Below are 22,417 nucleotides of genomic sequence, written 5' to 3' on the forward strand. Positions count from 1 at the left end.
TTAGCTGTATTTGGTTTTGCAGTATATTAGTGTTTAACAGAATTGTTCTTTTTCAGGTTTCATTTGTGCTTGCAGCATTACAAGCTGGCTCTCGAGGTACTCAAGCCTGTATCAATGCCGCCAGCACTGTCAGTGGAATAATTGGTGACCTGGATACAACTATTATGTTTGCAACAGCTGGTACATTGCATGCTGAAAACGAGAACGAAACATTTTCAGATCATAGGTTAGTTTTTACTCTTTATCTTGAGTTACATTGATTCTTTTGATGATTTATTTTTAAATATCAAACATGACAAGCTATTTTAAAATACTACCAACTGCATCAAAATAAAATTTGGAACTTTTCATTGTATTTGTTTCAAAAATTATGTATTCCAATTATCTAACTCGTTTAGTTTAATTTTGCAGGGAGAATATTCTAAAAACTGCTAAAGCACTTGTGGAAGACACAAAGACTCTTGTTGCTGGAGCTGCTTCCAGCCAAGAACAACTTGCTGTTGCTGCCCAGAATGCTGTTACCACTATCATACAATTGGCTGAGGTTGTTAAACTTGGAGCTGCTTCTCTTGGTGCAAACAACTCTGATGCCCAAGTACGAAACTTACTTTCTTTGTTGCACATTATAATAAATATGTTTTCTAAATCTTAATTTTTTTTTATTATTATCTTTACCATGTACTTTTTGTCTATGTCCAGATGCTCTTAAAATAGCACTAAAATGCTATTCTAAAAAATCTGCAAACAATTTTTTAGTAAAATCTATTATTACCAAGCACTCAATTGTTTTTTTTTTAATTCAAAAAGAGTTTTTTAACTACTAGATAATTTAATTACTTAATAGAATAACTAACAATTGAGTTTTTAAATATTTTGTTATTTTTAACTAGTATATTTCTCTGCTCATTATGATAATAGCAAAACAGCTATATAGATCTATTTTAATTTAGTTTCTTACCTAAGTGTTGTATCTGCTCATGTGCTAAGTTGCTTTAGGAAATTAGTGAATTAAAGCTACTGAAAATCATTCTGTTTTAAGGTGTGTGTGTTTTTTTTAAAGTGATTTGACATTTTTTTTTAAAATGATATCCGTTTTTCCCCAATTTTCCATCAGAAAGAGAATTTTAAAAGTTGTTATGCTTAAATAAATTTTATTTCTTATCAAAAATATCCTAAATAAATGGCTGCATTTTCCAAAAAATGTTTTGGTTTGATGTTTTTTATATTTTTCATTTTTAAAGCAAAACATGCTTCATAAATCACAAAAAAATAAAAAATCGTAATAAATTTAAACTTTTTACTTACAATATATATGGTATTTATAAAATAAAAAAAATTAGTCTTAAATAAAATCAATATATGTAAAGACCAAACCTAGCATTTTTTATTACTATTGTTATTCTTTTATTTAGTTATCTTAAATTTTAAAAATTATTGATGAATAGATAACTTTTTAGTGATACTGTGGTTGTTTTTATGATATTTACTGATATGAGGTAAGTATGAATGTAGTTTAATAAAAGTTCCACGTATTTATTTCAATAGCAAACATATTTATTGCCTAAAATGTAAAAATACCAAGTAACCTTAATACTTTTAAATGAATTTTCATAATAATGTGCCAATTGACTTTAGGTCTTGCTCATCAATGCTGTTAAAGATGTAGCCACTGCTTTAGGTGATTTAGTTCAAGCAACAAAAGCAGCATCAGGTAAAAATATTCATCATCCTGCCATGATCAATTTGAGAGACTCTGCAAAAGTAAGTACACATTACATAAATTTTGTGCATATTATAGTTACATAAAAAAGGAGATTTAAATGTTTATTAATTAAATTGGTTTATATTTCAATTATTCAACAAATTTTTCATCACTATACAAAATTATACCATACATGAAATTTGATTAATAAATTAATTTAACTGCCTTTAATAAAGTATTATTTTTCTTAATGCTTTGGTTTAATGCTTAAGTTAAAAATTATTGTCTGAGCTTATTTGTTTAATAATTAATGCTACATTGAAGCAATTTAATATTGCTACTGCATAATTTTAATAATCTACTTCATTTTACTTATAAAGAAAACCTTAAATTGGTGTATACATAGTTAATATTCAAATTTTTCAATTTATTTCAGTGTTACTTAATTTCAATGGCCATATGCTAAAAATACTTTTATTGCTTATTGTACTAATTAAAAATCAAAAACTATCTTGTATAGTTAATATTTAAAAATTAAAAAACTGTGATAAATTCTTTTGTATACCTGATAAAAAAAAAAACAATTACGAAATTCATGCAAACCTGTGTTGAAATAAAATTAAAAGCTCTTTTTTATTTTTTCCTTATATGATATTTAAAATTAGTCTTGATATTGAAAAAACCTAGTCATGTCAGTTATTGTTTTATTACAGCAGTTAAAAAATTATTTTCTGGAAATGATATAAAATTTAAATGATAGATATATTTAAATAATAATACATTATCTAATAATGTTAATACAGTGAAACCTCCAGGAAGGACCCCCCTCTATATAGCGACCTTTTCTATTTCAACCACTTTGGGGGCAGCAGAGAATTTTTTCCATAGACATTGCGTTTTAGGAAACCTTTAGGAAAGACCAGTAAAGTCTCTGCCAGTGACCGGTCAAAACCACCACACCAAATGCTGAAAAGGTCAAATAAGGAAACACTAAAAAATATTATATTGCAGTCAATCTTCAACATTATGTTGCAGTTATTGTTTATTTCTTGAAAATAGTTCTATCATTGGGAAAATTTGTTTTTACTGATAACTATAACTGTAATGATCATTTATATTGACGCTAAATTTTATTAGTCGCTCTGGTTTTTCATGATGCAAGTGGCATTTCCGCACTAAGAAAATCACACTGACCAAATTTAAAATCGTTTGTGAAAAATCATGTACCTTCGATAACGTTTCAAAGTCAATGCAGGTAACCTCTAAGAATGACCATTTTACAGTTGAACAGAGAGAGGTCGCTCCCGAGAGGTTTTACTGTATCATTTTAATGTTACAGTTAAAGCTTAATTACCTTCTACACTGTTATATATTTTAACGGATGCCACAAAAATGGCAGACTATTTGAAAAATCAATTAAAAGAAAATGGTAAGAAATAAATTAACTTGTTTTTTTTTTATGCTCTGCTCGGGAAACAAGAGATTTTTCTAATGAAATTTCAAAATTGCTTATAAAGTTTGTCAGTCGATGATGTTGTTGTCTGAAAATATTTTAAAACAATGTTTTTTGCTGCATATCAGTCTATTCTAACTGAAATACCGTCTGCTTATTCAGTCTTCTGATTGTATGACATTGTTGCAGCAAAAGCAGGTTATTTTGAAAGCATTGTTTTATAGTTTTTCTCGGTAAATAGTACCTTTTAACGAAGTTTTTTTATTAGAAACATCTGATTTCTCGAGCAGATTGCAGCAAGAATATTTTTATCTCCTTCCACTTTCATTTATTTATTTTTTGAAATTGATTTTTCAAATTGCTCGAAATCTTTGAGACACCCAGTAAAAATCATTAGCAAAATGTGTACTATACCTTTTAGAGCACAATTGTGCTATACTGCTTAAATAGCTAAAACTAATGAGACAGTTACATGATCCAGGGGTGATTGTGCTCCGAAAAACCGAAAATCCAAAGTCGGGAAGTTTCAAGAAATCAATCACATTCTATCAAAATTCTTGTGTATTTTATTTAAAAATATTAGAACTGGAATTTATACTTGGCATCTCTTTCATTTCTAAATATTTTTGCTGGTAGAATAATAAATGTGATTAGAGATAAAAGTAAACTTTACACATAATTATTAATTTAAGTTATGCTGCATATAATTCATTTAGAATATCATGTTTTGAAAATTTCAATGATTTAAATTTGCAAAGATATTAATTTTTTGAATGATTTTTACTCAGAAATTTTCAGGGTTTTTGAGTTGGGCCCACAATCACTCCTGATGATCTCAAATTTTTATCTCATTTAAAGTTTATGAAATTTGTAATAATCCTCTATAATATTGCATGCTATATTAGTTGGTGGTTTATATATTCTAGTGTCTTTTGAGCTATTCTTTCAGTGAAAAAGAATTGCAATTTCTGTAGCATGTTAGTAAACTCTCTCCTGCATGTTATACACTTAAGAGCAGAGAACATAGGTGCAACTTTCACTGACTCTTAGCATGTCACTTTTTCCCAGACCTACTGTTTGTTTTTACTGGGAATGGATATTAACAGCTATCTAGGAGAACTGTGTGAAGTGATAGTTATAAATCTTGTCAGTGGTGCTGTTGATAAAGACTATGATGAAGATCGACAAAAGAATGAGGTTAGAGCATTCAAAGTGATAGTAAAGGAGGATAAAGCTTCAGAGCTGTTGGGTTGCACAGTAGTGTGTTATGTCTCATAGCTAATGACTATTTCCAATCGTGAGATTTTAACATCCACCCAAGGCAAAGTGTCATGTCCGGGTCACCAATTAAGGTGAGAGTGTAGCATAAGTAAATTCAGAATCTTGAATCTGCAGGTCTGCACAGTGGTGCATTATCTCTTTTGGCTAAAGATCACCTAACTTTGATGGGCTATGTTGATTTTTAAAATTGCCGTCAAAGTAATAATTTAATTTAAAATCATTTCAAATTTTTAAGACCTCTCCAATAGTTTTTTCTTTTAGTTTACTTTTCAAGATAAACACTGTCAATTCATGATAGTTCATCTGAAAGATATATGCTTTTACCTTCAGCAATAGTTTAATTTTAAGCCTAACTTGAAGTAATTTTTGTTGATTAATGGGAACAAGCAAAATCCATAAATCATCCAGAGAGAAGGATCCGGTACAAGCATGATAGAGAAGGTTGGATAGTAAAGGGTGACTTGCAATATGATCAACAACGTGTGACTGAGGTTTGAGTCGCAAACTAGGAAGAGGTGCCTGTTTGTTGCTTACACCAGGACTTAATCAATCAATCAGAGCTTTTTAATTACACCACTCGATTTGATGAGATGCATATCTATCACTTCATGTGGTTGTCTAGTTAGATGCATGTGGCTAACAACCTGAAAATGTTTATCTAAGAGACATCAGTGTTGGGTGACATCTTTGTTCTCTGTCTCTTCATATTAGGTGACAGTTCGTGAGAGTTACACGTCGGACGAGTGGCTCCACTCTGACCAAGAAGACGAGCTCATTCGTTTGCTCTCAGAGCAGTCAGAAGCTTTGGACGAAGTTGATACGACTCCATTGCTCGTCCACTAAACATTTCAGTGCTCTGAATTAATGTTACTTCATCAGAAATTCTTTGAAGATGAATGGATATTGTTTCATTAGAAATTTTTTGGAAAAAAAAGACTAGCTTACCTTGAACTGCATTTAATTGCTGTGTTATTAGTTTTGTAATTCATAGCTTGTCCACTAGGTACAGAAAGTTAACTAAGTGTTAACAGAAAGTTATTTGAGATGCAAAGGAAAATTTTATGTCTATAATTAATGATCCAAAAATTAAAAAACTATTAATATTAAGGTGGTTCTAGTGGTTCAAAAATTTCTTGCTCCAAACTGTTTTTTATGTATTGGATGAAAAACAATATTTTCTTTATGCAAATTTGCAATGTTTAAAAAAATACACATGATCCAAAATTTTGTGAGAATTTTCTTGGAAAGCCTGAAAATGTTAATTTTTTTTCTCCTGAAATTAAGTTCTATCTCTGTATGTTTTAAGGATATCCTCTTAAATGAATGATGATTCCTTAAATTATAAGACTTGTGTTAACATTAAACTAATTAAGCTTTTATCTTAGAATAATATGTGAAATGAAAAATGTGCTACTTAATTTAAAATGAAAACTTCAAATTTATAAAATTAATATGCCAAAACAATTTTGAAAATATACTGCGCTAGCGCTTATTATTAGAGTGTTTCTTTAAAAGAAATTGCTAGCATCTCCCCTTAAATCTCTATCTGTAAAAAAAAAGAAAAGATTTTACTTTAAATACAGTGGAACCTCCAGGAAAGACAGTCTATGTAGCAACCTCCTCTCTTTACAACCACTTTTGAGAGATACGAAATTTTTTCCATAGACTTTGTGTTGAAGAAAACCTTTAGGAAAGAACATCAAAACTTCTCCAAGCAACCAGGCAAAGCTCTGCACCAAGTGTGGAAAATGCCAAATATGGTCACTCCCGAGAGGTTTCACTGTATATATATTTAAAAATGTGCATATTAAAATTTTATGTATAACTTATTTTGACCTCTTTCAATTTTCCAAATGAAGTTCTGCTTTTCTTGTGATCAGCTTGCATACAATCCCAGATTATATGAAATTAATTATTATTTATTTATTTTTATTTTTTTTTGTTAGCAAGAACAAAACTACTCTTCATATTTCTTATTTTTCAGTGTTAGAAAGTCATTCCTGTACCAAGGAAATATTAGATTATTTCTTATTCCTTAAAAGGGTATAGGCAATGTCCCACATTCTAGGAAAAAATTTTAAATACAAGACATAAGTGGATAAATTAGTAATTTTAACTAAAGTGAATAATTTTATACTCATATATTAACTGATTAAATGCTTTTTGAACTCTCTGTACTTAGATTGTTTTGTTTTGACAAAGCTTTATTTATATAATTTTTTTAATTGCATATTTTTTATATGACTGAGACATATCTTATTGTTTAAGTTTGGTAATAGTTTATTTAGTTAAATAATTCTTAGAAATTGAACCAGTAAGATATTACTTGATAAAAAAGCTTCATTCACTTCAAAAATATGAAAATAGGTGCCCATTTTTGAGTACTTGAAACATGTCAATTGCTATTTCCAATCTGTATATTTTTGAAATGAATGAAATTTTTTAATCTAGTAATAGTTTATTTAGTTATGAAATTTGTTTTTTATTGCTAATTTGTAATTACACTAATAATTTATTTTATTTGTGTACTTTTAAATTGTTTCCTGTTCATATTTTGTTAGATGTTTCCTCTTACTATTTTTCTTATTTGTAATTGTTTAGACTTTTTTTTTTAAATTTTCAGTACCGTTACTGACTCTTGCTAAATACGTTGCGCAATATTAGTGATGACTTAAAGTATAATGCAACATTGTATGATTATGATTCATAAAAAATAACTATAATTGGAAACCATTATAATTTTTTTTTTTTTAATCATCGCATTAAAAATTAGAGAATTAGAATAGTTATTATTACTTTTTTACAATTCCAAACTTTTGCTTAACATTATAGTTATTGTATGTATCAGTAATGAAAATTTGATAAATATATGTAATATACAATTGTTAACCATATTAAATAACTATGGATTGAAGTTGCTACAAAGAATGAGGAGCCTAAATTTATTTTCTTATAGCCTAAATTGAGTAATTAAATAGATAAATAAAATATTTTATTATGAGGTATAATGGGAAAAAAATTAAATCTGAAAGTAACAACTGATTTATATTTAATCATGCATATTAATGTTTAAATTTGACTTGAGAAAGGCAAGAAATATTAGTAATTTTACTAGCTCCTCTACCAAATGTTAAATAGTATTAATTTGTCAATCAGTATTATTTTCGTCTCATTCATATTCAAGAAATGTATTATTTTGTAAGTAGATCAAAGATTAGTTTTATTGTTAGAAGTGAAAGTATTTTTTATTTGTTAATTAAATAAATGTTTATTAGTGAGCAATTCCATCATTAAATTAATAAATGTAATATTTGCAAACTCTACTTACACACTATGTAATTTTTAAAAAAATTTGTTAAGATAGCTGTTGCTGTTATTTGCACATACTGAGATTTTATTAACTTATTGATATTAAAAAAAAATTAGAATAAAGTACACCAGGATTTATTTTTGCAGAAATTATTTAAACTGCGTAACTTTATTTTAGTTTAAATTAAAACTTGAACATGTTTAATGATAGAACTGCATTTTATCTTAATTTGAAAAAGCTATATTGTTAATTCGATTTAAAGTTTAGTTTTCTGATAATTTTTATAAAATTAGTTGTATTTTATGAAGCATATGTCTGATATATTGTGTTTGACAGAAACATGTCTAAATTGTTTTATTTTGAAGAAGAAAAATATGTGCCTAAATTAGTGAGTTTATCACAAATATATCAAATTGTAAATAAATTAATCTTACAATAAATTTTGTATGCTATTTGATATTATCAATAAATGTTTTTGAATGTAATGTCTTTGTTATTAAAGGTTTAGAATCACAATTTTAAGCCATTTAAATTATTAAAAATTAAAGGTTGCCTTTTTGCTATCTTTTATATAATTTTAATTATTTGTACTATTTTCTATTTTTCTGCATCTAAACAAAGATAATCCTTGTAACATTAGTTCTCTTAATTTATAAAATTTTTATCTAATAAAACTTTTGCAATTTTATGTTTACTTTTTATAACAAAAAATACATACATTTAATATACATTAATAAACTGTTACAGGTTATGGTTACCAATGTTACATCTCTTCTTAAAACTGTAAAATCTGTGGAAGACGAACACTCAAGGGGTACACGTGCACTGGAATCTACGATTGAAGCTATCTTACAAGAAATCAGGGTAAGATATCTAAATAAAATTTTAGTCACTTAATCTTGACAGTTTTAAAATATTATTCCCCAATAAAATAGTACTACAGAAGAATAAAAAATGACAGGACGCTACCTCTCAGAAAAGGTTTAGAGTTTTGAAAGGCTAGCACTTAACTAAGTTAGCACTGTTGAAATTCGTCAAACTATGTAATATTATGTAATAACTGAATTTGATCATTAGAAATTTTTAAATTACCCTCTTATACTATTTTTGTGTGTATATTTCAAAAAATAATTCTTTCATTATCAAAATGAGAGAAAATGTGTAGTTAATAAAATTATTTAAAGGCTTCCTAAAAAACATACATGCATAAATTTTTTTCAAAAAAGTACGCTAAAAGAATTAATTGAAAAATGACTTGAAAGCTTTTGTTTATAATTTAAACTGTGAATTATAAGAAAATTAACATTTAATGGTGCATTTTTTTAAAAAATAAAAAGAGATATTTATTTACTTAAAAAATAATTTTAAAACTTTAAATCAAAATTTATTATATACCAAGTCGCCTGAGAAAAGAGATACTTATAAAAATTAAACCTATAAGCACAGATAATTTGTATCAGTCTGTAATTATTATTTAAACAGTAGAATAATTCTTTTCAAATGTGATATGAATGAAAAGGCAGTGTTTTAAGGGTTGGCAGCTTATTTTTACAAAATAGAGGGTACATTTATAAGGATCTAGGAGCAGACAAGATGGGCCACCTTTCTAAAAGCGTTTAGCATGAACACTGGTACAAANNNTTTTTTTTTTTTTTTTTTTTTTTTTTTTTTTTTTTTTTTTTTTTTTTTTGAAACCCAAGTCATTTTATTAGAGGAAGCAGTTAATCTTAAATTATTAAGCAGTGTTTTACTTATGCAGGCCATATTTACATTTCCCTATAACGTGATTTGCTAATCATAACAATTTTTTGATAATTTTAGACCAACTAACAAATTTTAAATTATTAAAGAATATTTTACAATTGTTAGTTACTATATTTTCTTTCCCCTACAACTAGATTTTCTAATTAATTTCTTTATAGTTATTGTTAAGTATTAGATTAATTATCAAATTTAAAATAATTGATTTGTGTTTTACATGCATCGTGTGTGGCAGAAAAATATCGGAATTTTAAAATTAAAAATGCATATAACAATTTACAGTAAAGGAATAATGGCGCTACATGTTGCTCTTTATGTATGGGAGAATTTCATATGTAATTTTCTAAACTAGTTACTAGATTACTGCAGCCAACAAATTAAATTAATAGCTAAAATTGCTGTAGTAGCAATAATAAAAATCTGTAAAGATTACTTTAAAGCCCAAACTGACCAGAATTAAATTCTTGAATTGTGCATGAATTTGTTAACTGTTTTAATGTATTTTATGTCCATTTTTTTATGAAATTCCAAACTTTGATTTTTTATTTAGTATTTAAACTTTTATGTTATCAATATTTTCTATTATAAGTTTTTTGTAATAAAAAAATACATATATGCTTGCATAATTTGTAATTAATACTTTTTATATTGTGAAAAAGTTGTTATGAAAAGCAATCTTGATAAGTTGTTATGGTATGAAAAGCAATCTTGATCATCTTATTTCTGAATACTGAACTACAATAGCAGATATTGTTGTTTTTTTTTCTATTCTAGTATCATTATGCTACTTGGAAAACTTCACATATTAATAATAAATCAATATTCCTTTATAGGCATATGATTTACCTGATCCACCTATGCGCTCTGCAACTGCTGAAGACTTGGTAAAAGCAACCAAGCCTGTTACATTAGCTACAAGTAAAGCAGTTGCAGCTGGTAAAAGTTGCAAGCAAGAAGATATTATTGTTGCTGCCAATATGGGAAGAAAAGCTATCTTTGACTTACTCATGGTCTCAAAGGTATGTCCTAGTTAGTACTATATCCTCTCTTTCTCTATTTGGTGCATATAGTTGCCTTAATAGAGATCTCAAATAAACAAAATATGAAATTTAAAAAAAGAATCTTATTGAAGTACATTGCTTGATTTATGCCATGATTCTTTTTATTTAATTTTATTTGTATTTTGCTCTTTAGGCTGCAGCTTATACATCTGAAACCCATGAATTGAAATCTAGAACTCTAATGACCGGTCACAACTGTGCTGTACATTTTAGAGAACTTTTACAAATGGTTCACCAAGTAAGTTGAGTATTATGCAAAACATCTTGAAATATATCATTTCTGATCACTAACCTTAAAAAGTTATTAGATATTTAAATTGTTAAAGCCCTTATGTGTCTTATTTTCCATTTTTGCTTTTTCTATATTTTTCTTACAGTCTTTTTAAGATTCTTATTTTCTCTCCTTTGTTGAAGAATTATTATTTGCTATTGTATAAATTGCGATCCCTTAATTTATTTATTAATAATTTTAAATTTTCTTTTACAGGTCATTCAAAAACCTACTAATGAAAATAAACAACACCTGTTCACAATATCACAAACAATCGCACAATCTACCATTGAAATCATCTCATGTGCAGAAGCATTGAAAGGTGAGCAACATTCTGGCTTAATTTGTTTTTCCATTTTTTATCCTTAGGGAATATGATTATTCTAAATTAACCCCTTGGTAAATAGTTAATGCTTAGTTGATTGTTCTTAATATTTCACATTGATTAAAAGCTATTAAGTAAAGCAAAATATCAACTATCATTGAATCAAAAAATGCAAATTTTCTTAGTCCTAAAAACAAATTTATTATCGCCTCCATAAAATACTAATTAAAAAACTTTTTTAAGAAATAGTTTTTTTAAGCGATCTACAATCCTGTTTTACGAAATTGGTAAGAAAACAATTGTAGGTCTAAAACTTATTTCAATTCTGTTTACTTTTTATATATAATTTTTTTTTCATTGTTAACATTTTTGCCGGGTATTATGTGCATCATTATATTTTTCTCATTGTTCTTCAGTCAAGTTAAAATTTTTAATCTTAGCATCATTGTGTTTGCATCAAGTTTGGTGATTTTCAAATCTAACCTCACCAATTGTTATTTTTGTGGTCAAAACTTAGTTTGACAGTTTTGCCTAAGCATTTATATTTTAAATTTAATCTCACTTGCAAACTAGGATGAGGATTAACATTTTAGTGAGGACTACTGGAGTAATTCTAAGTCTGACCTCACCAATTTCTATCTTCTTAGTCAAAACCTTTTTGAAACTTAAGTTTGATAAGGCACCTGTATTCTAAATTTAACCAAACTTGCCTATTAAAATGAGGACTACTGGTGTCCTAAGTTCAGAATTATGATTCCAGATATTCAAGAATATGTAAAATCTTTAGAATAAGCATATATACATATTTACATTTTCTGAAAAGATAACATCATAAATAGGTATGTACCAAACAATAGTAAATTGTAAAAATCATGAGATGAAATAATTAAATATAATATATTGATATACTCTAACATTTGTTTAGGTTCTGATTGGGAAGATCCTGATGACCCTATGATCATTGCAGAGAATGAACTGCTAGGTGCTGCCAACTCAATTGATGCAGCTGCAAAGAAATTAGCCAACCTCAAACCTCGTATAAGGAAGCATCATGTAAGAAGTTAATACTAATTAGAATTAGTCTTTCTTATTTCTCTTTAGGCATCCCTTAAATGTTCTGCTGTAGAAGACATAGCCATGGCTGTCAGATATGTTTGATATTCTTGGTTGTGTCAATTTGTTCAACCAAGAATCAGACATATATGGCAGACATGGCCTTTCCTCTGGACAAACTTATGGCAAGTCAGCTCTCCTGGTGAAAGTAAGTTACGCCTTTTTTTGCTTGGTACCGGTCATAAGAGGAATAGCTTAGGGTTTTCCCTGGTCACATGAAAAGCGGGTCATTTAAAGTGTCATTTGCCAAACAGTTAAAGCAACCATCCTGCATCAGAAGTTATATCGTGGTTGTTTATGTCTCCTGAAAAATTGTGTCATTTGTCTAAACTCCATAGATACAACAGCAATCAAGCTACAGAAGAATAATTGCAGTTTATGTCTTCTGAAAAATATAGTGTCATTTGTCAAAACTTCATAATTACAACAGCAATCAAGCTACAAAAGAATAATTACAGTTTGTAGCCTGGCTGTTGTCCCCTGAAAAATAGTGTTATTCGTCTAAACTCTATACATGAATCAAAAGAATGGTTGAAGTTGGTTGTAGCCCGACAGCTTATGTCCCTGCAAAACTGATTTAAAAAGTTGTGTATAAAACCAATATTTTCACAGTACCTGTAGAAGATGATTTTTTACACTTAAAAATCTCTTAATATTTTTATCTTTAGTTAAAAAAAACTAACTTCTAATTTGAGAATATATTAATACCTACTAGTTCAGGTGTTATCTTCAGTCGCATTTGAAGTTTTTTTTCACAATTTTTTTTATTTGGAGTTATTTTTTATAATTTTATTTTCTCAATCATATGCGCACAATTATATCTGTTTCCCTGTGTCTGAACTATTTACTAAATAGTGTTATTTTATGCAATTTATAAAAATATAACTGTGTTGTTTTTATGTAGAGAAAATTGTTTTAAAAGTTAAATGTTATTCTTTTTTTTAAAAATTGAAATTCTGTTAGGTAAGCACATTAATCCCTTTTTGTATCCCTGTTTAGGAAACTAATGAAGACTTGAATTTTGATGTATTGATTTTGGAAGCTGCCAAGTCTATTGCTGCTGCAACATCTGCTCTTGTAAAAGCTGCTTCTGCTGCTCAAAGAGAATTGGTTGCAGCAGGAAAAGTAAGTTTTAATTAAATCTTAAATTTAATCTGTAATAATATGAATACAGAATATATATAATATATATTTTGTATATATATTCTGCTGCTCAAAGAGAGTTGGTCACAGAAGGAAAAGTAAGTTTTAAATAAATTGGAAATTTAAATAAAATGTTAGATATATTTATCTAATATTTTATTTTTTATGTATTTATCAGAGAGATTTAATTTGACCTCTCTCTCAATAGAAAAGGTTTTGTTTTACAGCTTCCGAGGCCGGTACCCCCTGAAGACGTCGGCTTCGGTGGTCATATTTTCATTTCTTTATTGCTATATTTATCTAAGTAGTTGTTACCTATTGGTTTTTATTATCTAAAAACTTAGTGGATTTGTCTTTTCATCTGAATTGTGAATAAATTAAAAATTTTAAATTATCATATTCCTTTTTTTTTTCTTTACGAGAATCTGTGTATTTTTTTAACTTATGCAACAAAATTAGCCTTATCTGATTATCTTATATAATTATTTTTAAAGTTTGTAAAAAAAAATTCTCGTTTTATAAGCTTTATCTTCTTATGGCAATTACATTAGATAACGTTCTTTTTTAACTTTGTGCAGGTTACAGCCCACACTGTTTCTTCTACTGATGATGGACAATGGTCAGAAGGTTTAATATCCGCCGTAAGTTACGTTAATGCTACAACGTTTATTATTTCTTAGATAAATCTGTCAAAAGATACAAAAAAAATTTTATTTCATCTCAATAGTAAATATTTAGTTGAAGCAATTTGATTCAGTTATTAAAAATTCTTATAATTTATACAATTTCTGTACTAAGTGTTAAGCTAGGCATTAATAAAAAACATTACATTCTAGTTTTAAATACTTCTTAAATTTGGTTGTCAAAAATTGCACAAAATTTTACTTCAGTAATAAATATTTATGCTAAGCTAAAGATATAATTAATAAAATGTTTCATTAATTGTATCAATTTATCTTAACTAAACTACATATCAATGAAAATAATTACATTCTGTTTCAAATTATAATTTATGTTGAGGTTCAAAATGTTTATTGGTTATAAATTCCAGTTTAATTTAACTATTCTATTTAATATTTTAAAAAAATATTACTTTTTTAACATTTCTTCTAATATTTTTGCCTTAAAATAGTTTCATTTTTAAACTAAGGTACTCCCGCTGCAGCTTAATGTAAGCCGGGGTAGTTTTAGTGGCAGGATGTGCAGGACTACATTGTGCACCAGGTGCCTTTATTTTCCAGACAAACTGATACTCATTGATCTAAAGCTAATAAGCTTTAAGTCCCGGCCAATGATTATAACCCTATTCCTTCTCAATGACAGCTCACTGCCTTAACTACTGTGTTATTCTGGCTCAATTTAAATTATATCTTTACTTTAAAAAAAGATGTTTGACTCTTATAGTATGTCAAAGGTTAGCTTATTTGTTAATTCCACCTAAAATTTGAAAATATATAATGTTTGGTTAAACAAACGTTTTTTCCGATAATATTTATTACAAGTTAGTATAGGAATTTTTTTTATTGAACAATTTTACAACTTATAGCTGCAATTACAGTTTAACATAAAGAAAAAATTCCTTAATGTTTTTAGGCAAAATTGGTTGCTGCTGCTACCCATAGTCTTGTTGAGGCTGCCAACTCTCTAGTTCAAGGCCATGCTTCTGAAGAAAAACTGATTTCAGCGGCCAAACAGGTAGCCAGTTCGACGGCTCAGCTGCTGGTTGCATGTAAAGTGAAAGCAGATCCAGATTCTAAGGCTATGCAGCGTTTGCAAGTAAGTCTATATCTTTTCCTGTTTTATTTTTTAATGAAAAAATTTAAAAATAAATCTATTGCCTGTTAAAATTTCACAAAAAATGCTCTTAACTTATGCTTTAAACTAAATTAATAATAATTCCTAATTATAAACGTAGGTAATGAAAATATAGTCAACAACATATTCCATTTAGAAAATCTCTTCTCTTAAGTCTAGTTTTGTGCCAGGCATTGTTTAAATCATTCATATTATTATTCATCAACATTGTATAACTGCTTGTAATTATTGAATCAGTATTTATTAGAAATGCAATGCCTGTAAAGCTTTAAAAGAAAAAGACTTCAATAAAAGGCTTGGAGCAATTCAGTTACCATTGAATTAAATTGTTTTTAACTCTGTATGAAGATTTTCTACATCTTCAGTAGCTATCAACTTAATTATATTCTTTTTTTTAATACTTTTTAATTTGAGCCTAGATAAATATTTTATCACTAAACCATAGCTTTTACGTTTTTTTACAGGATTTTTCCCTCTTGGTGTTTCAATATTTAATACATGGTTTAATAAATTTAAATGATGGTGAATACTAATATATACATAAATAATTCAATCATACTTATGTATATAATTTCACAGTGAGGCAGTTATATTATTAACCCCTTACCTGCCGATAAAAAATTTACATGATTCACTCCCCAGTGCCACCGTTTTCGCTCAAGTGCACTTTGTTACGCTGTGTTTTGGTAGGGGAAAAAGATGCAATCTTTGCAATTTAAAAACATTTACTTTCGCTAGAGAAGAAAAAGGAAAAAAAGAAAATACAAAACTTAAAGAATAAAAATACAATATAAAAGATGTTAAAACTTAGCTGTAGTATGATAAATCCTGAAACATGGTTGGACACATAAACCAACATCGCATTCATTGCACTGATAGCGGGATTCTCGACGAATATACACGGGAAACGAAAGCGAAAGAAGGATAAACCCGACCTTACTCAAATAAAAACACACAAGCAATAAATATTATGATATAACTTTTCCAACACAGCCCTTTCCCATTCCCCCTCCTCCAAAATTGGTAATACATTCATTGCAAACACTTACAAGATCATTTTACTGCATTCAAAAGTCGGGGCTGTAGTTCTATTTATAGCAGCGCAATGCAAAGCATCGTACTTCGGGAAAGCGTATATATACGCCTGCGGTAGTTAACGCACTGTCTCTCCGAGACGTATATATACGCCCTCGGCAGTTAAGGGCTTATAAAATTAAGATTTTTAACTTTTACTTAAAGGAATTGTTAGTTCACTACCATTGGATAAAATTTTATTATGTATGTAGTTTACTTTTCTAAAGTAATCCTCTTTTATATATATAAACTCCAAATTTGTTTATCTATTAGTATCTCTTATGTATCATTATTGCCTCTTACAGCTAGCCGGTAATGCAGTAAAGCGAGCAACAGACAATCTGGTAACTGCTGCTCAACAAGCTATCGAGCACGACGAGGAGCGAAGCCTCATCATCAACAAACGTATGGTCGGGGGTATTGCTCAGGAAATTGTGGCCCGGGAGGAAATTCTAAGAAAAGAAAGAGAGCTTCAGGAAGCCCACGAGAAGCTTGCTGCTCTCAGGAAAGCCAAGTATGGCAACAGATCTCCGGATGATTACCAAGGATACGGCTCTCCTTGAAAATCTTATTATACCTCTGTACAGCATTTGACATTAAAAGGAATACATGCTTCCAGTTGAACCTCATCAAAAATTATGCCTTGTATAGTCAGTTATATTTTCATGTAATTCATATATATTTGTAAGAAGGGAAGGGGGAGGCTGTTCAAGTTTTTGGAGGCTTGGCCAATGGTCACGCTATGATTAAAAAAAAACTTTTATTGTATAGGGTTTTTAATATCATGTTGTTGTTTCATATTGAGAACTGGAAATTATATTGTCAAAAATGCACTTGTTAAATAAGTATGTGTTGTTAATATATTTAAAGGTTTGTATTCGCCTACAAAAAATTGTATTTTTGAAAATCTAATTCTAACAGATACATTTTGAAGTGCTGATTGTATTGTATGCTATATTTACATTTACAATGGTCTTTAAAGAAATATATCATTCAGTTTATGTAGTTTACCTACTTGAAGAGCTTGGATGGCAATTTGTTAAGTTTTTTTCATATCTTTTTTCAATCTTAAAAAGACTTAGCAAGTTGCCAACCATCAGACTCTTATCAATGGGGAGCTGTACTCTTTGAGTCTTAATGTGATTAAACTATTAGGAAAGATAGACTTACAGTGGAGTAGATGTAATAAACTAGTCGAATTGAGATGGATTGAATTTTGTGTGTCTACTTCTATTTTTTTTTTCCTGTGAACAGAGTATATTCACTGGTTACCATAGAGATAATGGTGCTATATTTTATAATAAAGTTTTTGCATTTCTATTTTTCAGGGATTAAGATTTGTTTTTGAGAGAGTGTCTTTTAACTGATTATGGTGTGTATTGTAGAAAAGGAAAATATTTCAGAAATAATTGCTAGCTTTTTTATGAAGTAATAATTAATAAATTTCTGAAAAATACTTCGCTTGCCATGTTGGCCTTTTGCAAACTAGCAATTCAATTGAAATGCTGTGTATTTTTAAGACTGAAAACATAGTAAATCGTTTTACTCACCTGCCATAGTTATATTACATTCACGTATGCTAGAAGTTGTGAAATGCACAGTTTTATGCTTTTGAAAGTTTGTTTTATTAGTGCTACATATTTTTAAAAGTTCAGTCTTTAAATATTGTTAGTTTTTATATGTAATTACTTTTACAATCTTTTAATTTTAAATTTTCAAAATGTGCTACTGTATACTTTTAAGTTTTTTTTTTTTTTTTCTTGGCCACTTTATTGTAGCATAATTTTAGAAATTCTGTCTTCAAATAATTTTTTTGATCTTTAAATTTTGCTAGAAATGATAGCACGACGCATGGATCGTGTACTTTTTCTTGTGTTGGTTTGTTTCTTAGAAGATAAGGAACTGTTTTTAGTACTGCGAATTTTTAGAAATTTGCTGTTTAAATATTACTAATTTTTTAATTCCTCCCATTTTTAACAACATTTTAATTTTTTTAGCAAATTTTGTATTCCAAAAATGTGGATTAATAAAAATATCCTTAAATAGCTGTATCAAGTTTTATATACTTTGAAAACATAAACAACATGAGACAGCTTTACCTTAATTAGAATACAGAAGTTAGAGAAATTGTGCCTTTGAATTTGGGAGGTTTGTTGCCTCTTGACTAACACCCTAGTTAAATATGTAACCCATAAAAAATAGGATTTCTATTTTTTATAAATATAAAAATAAATTTAAAAATTTTTTTGAAGTATTAAATAAATATTCAAGTATGCTTTCTGAAATACTATCTTACTATAATCATTGATATGGCAGGTGTATAAATATATATATTGTGAGAGAGTATGAATATTTTGTTTAATATCCTTAAAGCCCAAACAATATTTTAACAAAAATTATTTTAATAAATTGCTTTAGCTTCGAAATAGTATCTTACATATACCTTTGTATAAGCATTTACAGTTTATAAAGCAAACGTTGTTGCTTTTATTATTATCATTATTATTAATATGTTGCATATCATTTGTTGTTACTTTCATTCTTTGTTATTTTTTATGCCAGCTGAGCATTTTTAAGTGCCATGTTTCTTAATTTATGTTACGAACTATGATTCTCTGAAAAAAATATTCTTTAAACCATTTTTAAATCTACTTTTCTTAGTGCTATTACATATAGATATAAATTAATGATAGAAATATAATCTTCTGTTTTAATATCTTTTTTTGTGATCTAACCATGTGTCTTACTGTGCAATACTTTTTACTAATATGAATCGTAAATGCCCTGATGTTTCGTCCAATTGAAATGAAACCACAAATGTGATTGTGTAACAGGTACTTCATATTCATGAAAATTTAGTTTTTTTATGACTTTAAATAAAACTGCTTTAAATGTTACTTATTATTGATTGTTTATTGACATTGTGTCACTTTATAGAACACCATGGTGCGTAGCGTTTTTAAAAAGTGCTTAAAGGTGCTTATTTTCGGTTTTTAAAAGCTCTAAAAGGTGCTTTTTTTATTGCGTGTTTTTGGAAAGTGCTTTATTTTACTTTTTTGAAGATGAGATTTTTTTTCTTTGCTATGTCGAATTTCGTCTTGCGTTATAGAAAAGCGTGGTTTTCATGTTGTTCTCTTAATGTTTTCACAATTCATTCAAACACAATGCATTTCAGCGTGCCATCGGTCAAAAACGTATGAAAGGGCCAATCATTTTTCATGATATACTTACGGGTATGCGTGTGTGTATACTGAGCTCGGTTCGGCGGTATTCATGCACTCTCATTATGATGTATTTTCCAAGATATTAATTACAGGCTTCATTTTCTACCCTCTGAAATCGAACCGAAAAATCTCTCGATCTTTTTATGGTGGCTAGTATAATCAAGAAAAGAGTTCTGTATTTTCCAAGATATTAATTACAGGCTTCATTTTCTACCCTCTGAAATCGAACCGAAAAATCTCTCGATCTTTTTATGGTGGCTAGTATAATCAAGAAAAGAGTTCTTTGTCAGAAACTAGTTATTTTATCATGATCATATAAAATCTTAGAAAATTATTTTGTTAATGTACATAGTGCTTAAAAGGTGCTTATTTTTTGTTGAAAGATTTAGCTATGCACTCTGTACACGATTTGAAGTAAGCAAATCAAAATATGAGAACTTAGAATAAGAATAAAAACTGTGATGAGTCCCACGGTGGACTGATCATAAAGACATGGTTCCCAGTAAAATACCAAAGTCAGGCACCACTGGCAGCTGTCAAGACAATGAGTGGGTGATCTGATAAGCCTGTGAAGGAACAGGAGGTGCGCAGTATCAATTCTCATTAAACTGTTCTTTCATAAAGTGACAGATTTCATACTCAGGTGGGAGCCACCTCCTCTGCTTAGTGATTTTTGAAAGCATGTCTTTGAATCATCCTCAGTGATGTTTCCTGGATCGCAATTAAAATAGTACATTGTGAAGCTGTAGTGCGACGTAAATAAATCACTATTGCGTGGGGTGGAAAAGAAACCAGTTTAATTGCCTGATGAAACTGAGGTGTTCATCCTTTCATCTTTTTTCCATCAGAAATAAAATAACTTTTCAATTTTACCTTTCTCAATACTTTTTTTCTCTTCAATAATGTTCAATCACCGATGTATATTTTTAAAGATTTTAAAAATAAGTGTCTAGGTCAGCCATTACCAAACATCCTGTATTCACACATTTATAAATTTATTTCCATATTTTGTTCTGAACTCCCAACTTGAAGGATTGATGACGCATGCTTTGAAATTGGTATGTAATTACATGTTTATTTAGCAAATTTTATCTAAGAAGTTCATTGATTCAACTAATGTATGTATATGTATCCTTTATTTATTATACAGCTTAGTAGTTTTTCTGCGAATTCGTGAGATTCTGCGTATCAAAAATTAAAATTCTAATTAATTATCAATTTTTAAGAATTTAGAAAAATGTAAATTCTTATTCTTCCATTAATCCTAAATTTAATTTTCATAAAGTCTCTTTAACAAGACATTTATTTCTCCCTTACTAGCAACTAAGTTTTTTTTTCCTGCTTAAGTTCGCGACCACGTGCTATAGCGAGTTTTTCTTTTAGCGAACGGACTGGCTTCGACTAGAATTATTCTATTGCTGTGAACTAATTTTTGAAATTAGTAATTTCGAAATCGCGAACATTTAAAAGATATTTCTATCTAGAAATGGCGTTTTTTTTCTTAGTTTTTTTAAAACTTATGTTTTATTAAAATATGAGGCGATAAATAAATTTTTTAACCTTCGAGTGAGAATATAATTGCAAATTTCAATTTTTACCAAGAATATTTTTTCTATGCTGCATATTTGATCTTTTTTTATTTGGCAGAAATAAAGTCGAATCAATATTTTTAATGATATTACAACTTCGAAACTTTAAATCCAGAGATGCAAACTTCCTTCGCTTTGCAGAAACAGTTATTCTGGTAATAGAAATATATATATTGATTCTTAAGTTAGTAGATTTTATTTAAGGTTATGTTAAACATCACTGTATTAAGTAATTCAACTATTCATGTAACATTTCACTTTGTTTGAATAATATCGTGGTGTTCCAAAGTTTTAGTTTCAAACTCTCTACCACTTAATAAAACCATTTGCTAAAAGCGGAGCAGTTGTCATCCCTGCAAATGTGCTATTACAATTTATTCCCTTATAAATAAATCCATGTAGTTTTTCGTCAATAACAGCTATTAAAATTCTCATGAATCTTAAATTATGATGCGTAAAATTCGAATTGCGCATTTGAGTGATTATTTCATGTTATGCTTGTTTCAGCCGATACCATTGTAAATCTACCGTGTCTCGATCGACTATTGCGACTGATTTCCTATTTTTTTTAAACCATATTACGACACACAAAGTTTGAATCGTGCATTTGATTATTCGCGGGACGAATACATCGTTTTTTCGGCAGTTATTGCTACTGATTTCCACTTGTTTTTTTTTTTTTCCTTCAAAAATCGCGATAATTTATACATGATATTATGATTCATGAAATTCGATTCACTTGACGCACTCGATTTGCGTTGATATCTTAAATCCATGGAGTGTTTCAATTTCTTTTTTTGACGGTTATTGCTATTGATTTTCACTTTTTTTTTCTAAGATTCCGATATATTTTGTACGATACGGTAATTTAAATCATGCTTTTGAGTAATCACTCTTGGACGCCATGATTCGATCGATTTTTTTTCAGTTATTAGTAATGATCGATGGTTTGTTTTAAATCCCGCTATTTTTGAAACGATATGTTAATAATTTCATCACTTGAATCTGGAAACACGCATTTGAGTAACCGCTTTTTGAAGAGTGCGATTCGTTTGATTTTATCGTATTCTACTTAGTTTTGTCGTCGATTTTTTTTTCTCATCAATTGCTGCAGCAGATTTCATACGTTCAAAATTTATGCATAATCTAATTCTTTGACCATCTAAGTGTTACCCTGGCGGAAGTACTTTAAATTTTAGTAATAATGAGTATGAGTTCAGAAGATTTCAGCATAGCAGGCAGAATGGTAAAATCCGAGAATAGCCCACCTCTTGGCGACTTTTTCAAACATCACC

The 22,417-nt window shown here is 28.6% G+C and overlaps 1 protein-coding gene across 6 annotated transcripts in view; it reads left to right on the forward strand.

Annotated features, from left to right (window-relative positions):
• The window catches only part of LOC107441879 (Talin_middle and talin-RS domain-containing protein rhea), a 407,839-nt gene extending 388,633 nt beyond the window's left edge, over nt 1-19,206 (forward strand). For all 6 annotated transcript variants that reach the window (XM_071185660.1, XM_043048367.2, XM_071185656.1 and 3 more), the window contains 12 exons: nt 57-226; nt 412-595; nt 1,636-1,761; nt 8,494-8,610; nt 10,341-10,526; nt 10,702-10,806; nt 11,056-11,161; nt 12,090-12,217; nt 13,277-13,402; nt 13,999-14,061; nt 15,014-15,196; nt 16,615-19,206. In XM_071185660.1, coding sequence (XP_071041761.1) covers nt 57-226; nt 412-595; nt 1,636-1,761; nt 8,494-8,610; nt 10,341-10,526; nt 10,702-10,806; nt 11,056-11,161; nt 12,090-12,217; nt 13,277-13,402; nt 13,999-14,061; nt 15,014-15,196; nt 16,615-16,872 — 1,752 coding nt within the window. In that variant the 3' untranslated portion in view covers nt 16,873-19,206. The remainder of the gene's footprint in view (nt 1-56; nt 227-411; nt 596-1,635; nt 1,762-8,493; nt 8,611-10,340; nt 10,527-10,701; nt 10,807-11,055; nt 11,162-12,089; nt 12,218-13,276; nt 13,403-13,998; nt 14,062-15,013; nt 15,197-16,614) is intronic.
• The last annotated feature ends 3,211 nt before the right edge of the window (nt 19,207-22,417 follow it).

Source organism: Parasteatoda tepidariorum, chromosome 9 (assembly GCF_043381705.1).
Source record: "Parasteatoda tepidariorum isolate YZ-2023 chromosome 9, CAS_Ptep_4.0, whole genome shotgun sequence".
NCBI classification, from domain to species: Eukaryota; Metazoa; Arthropoda; class Arachnida; order Araneae; family Theridiidae; genus Parasteatoda; species Parasteatoda tepidariorum.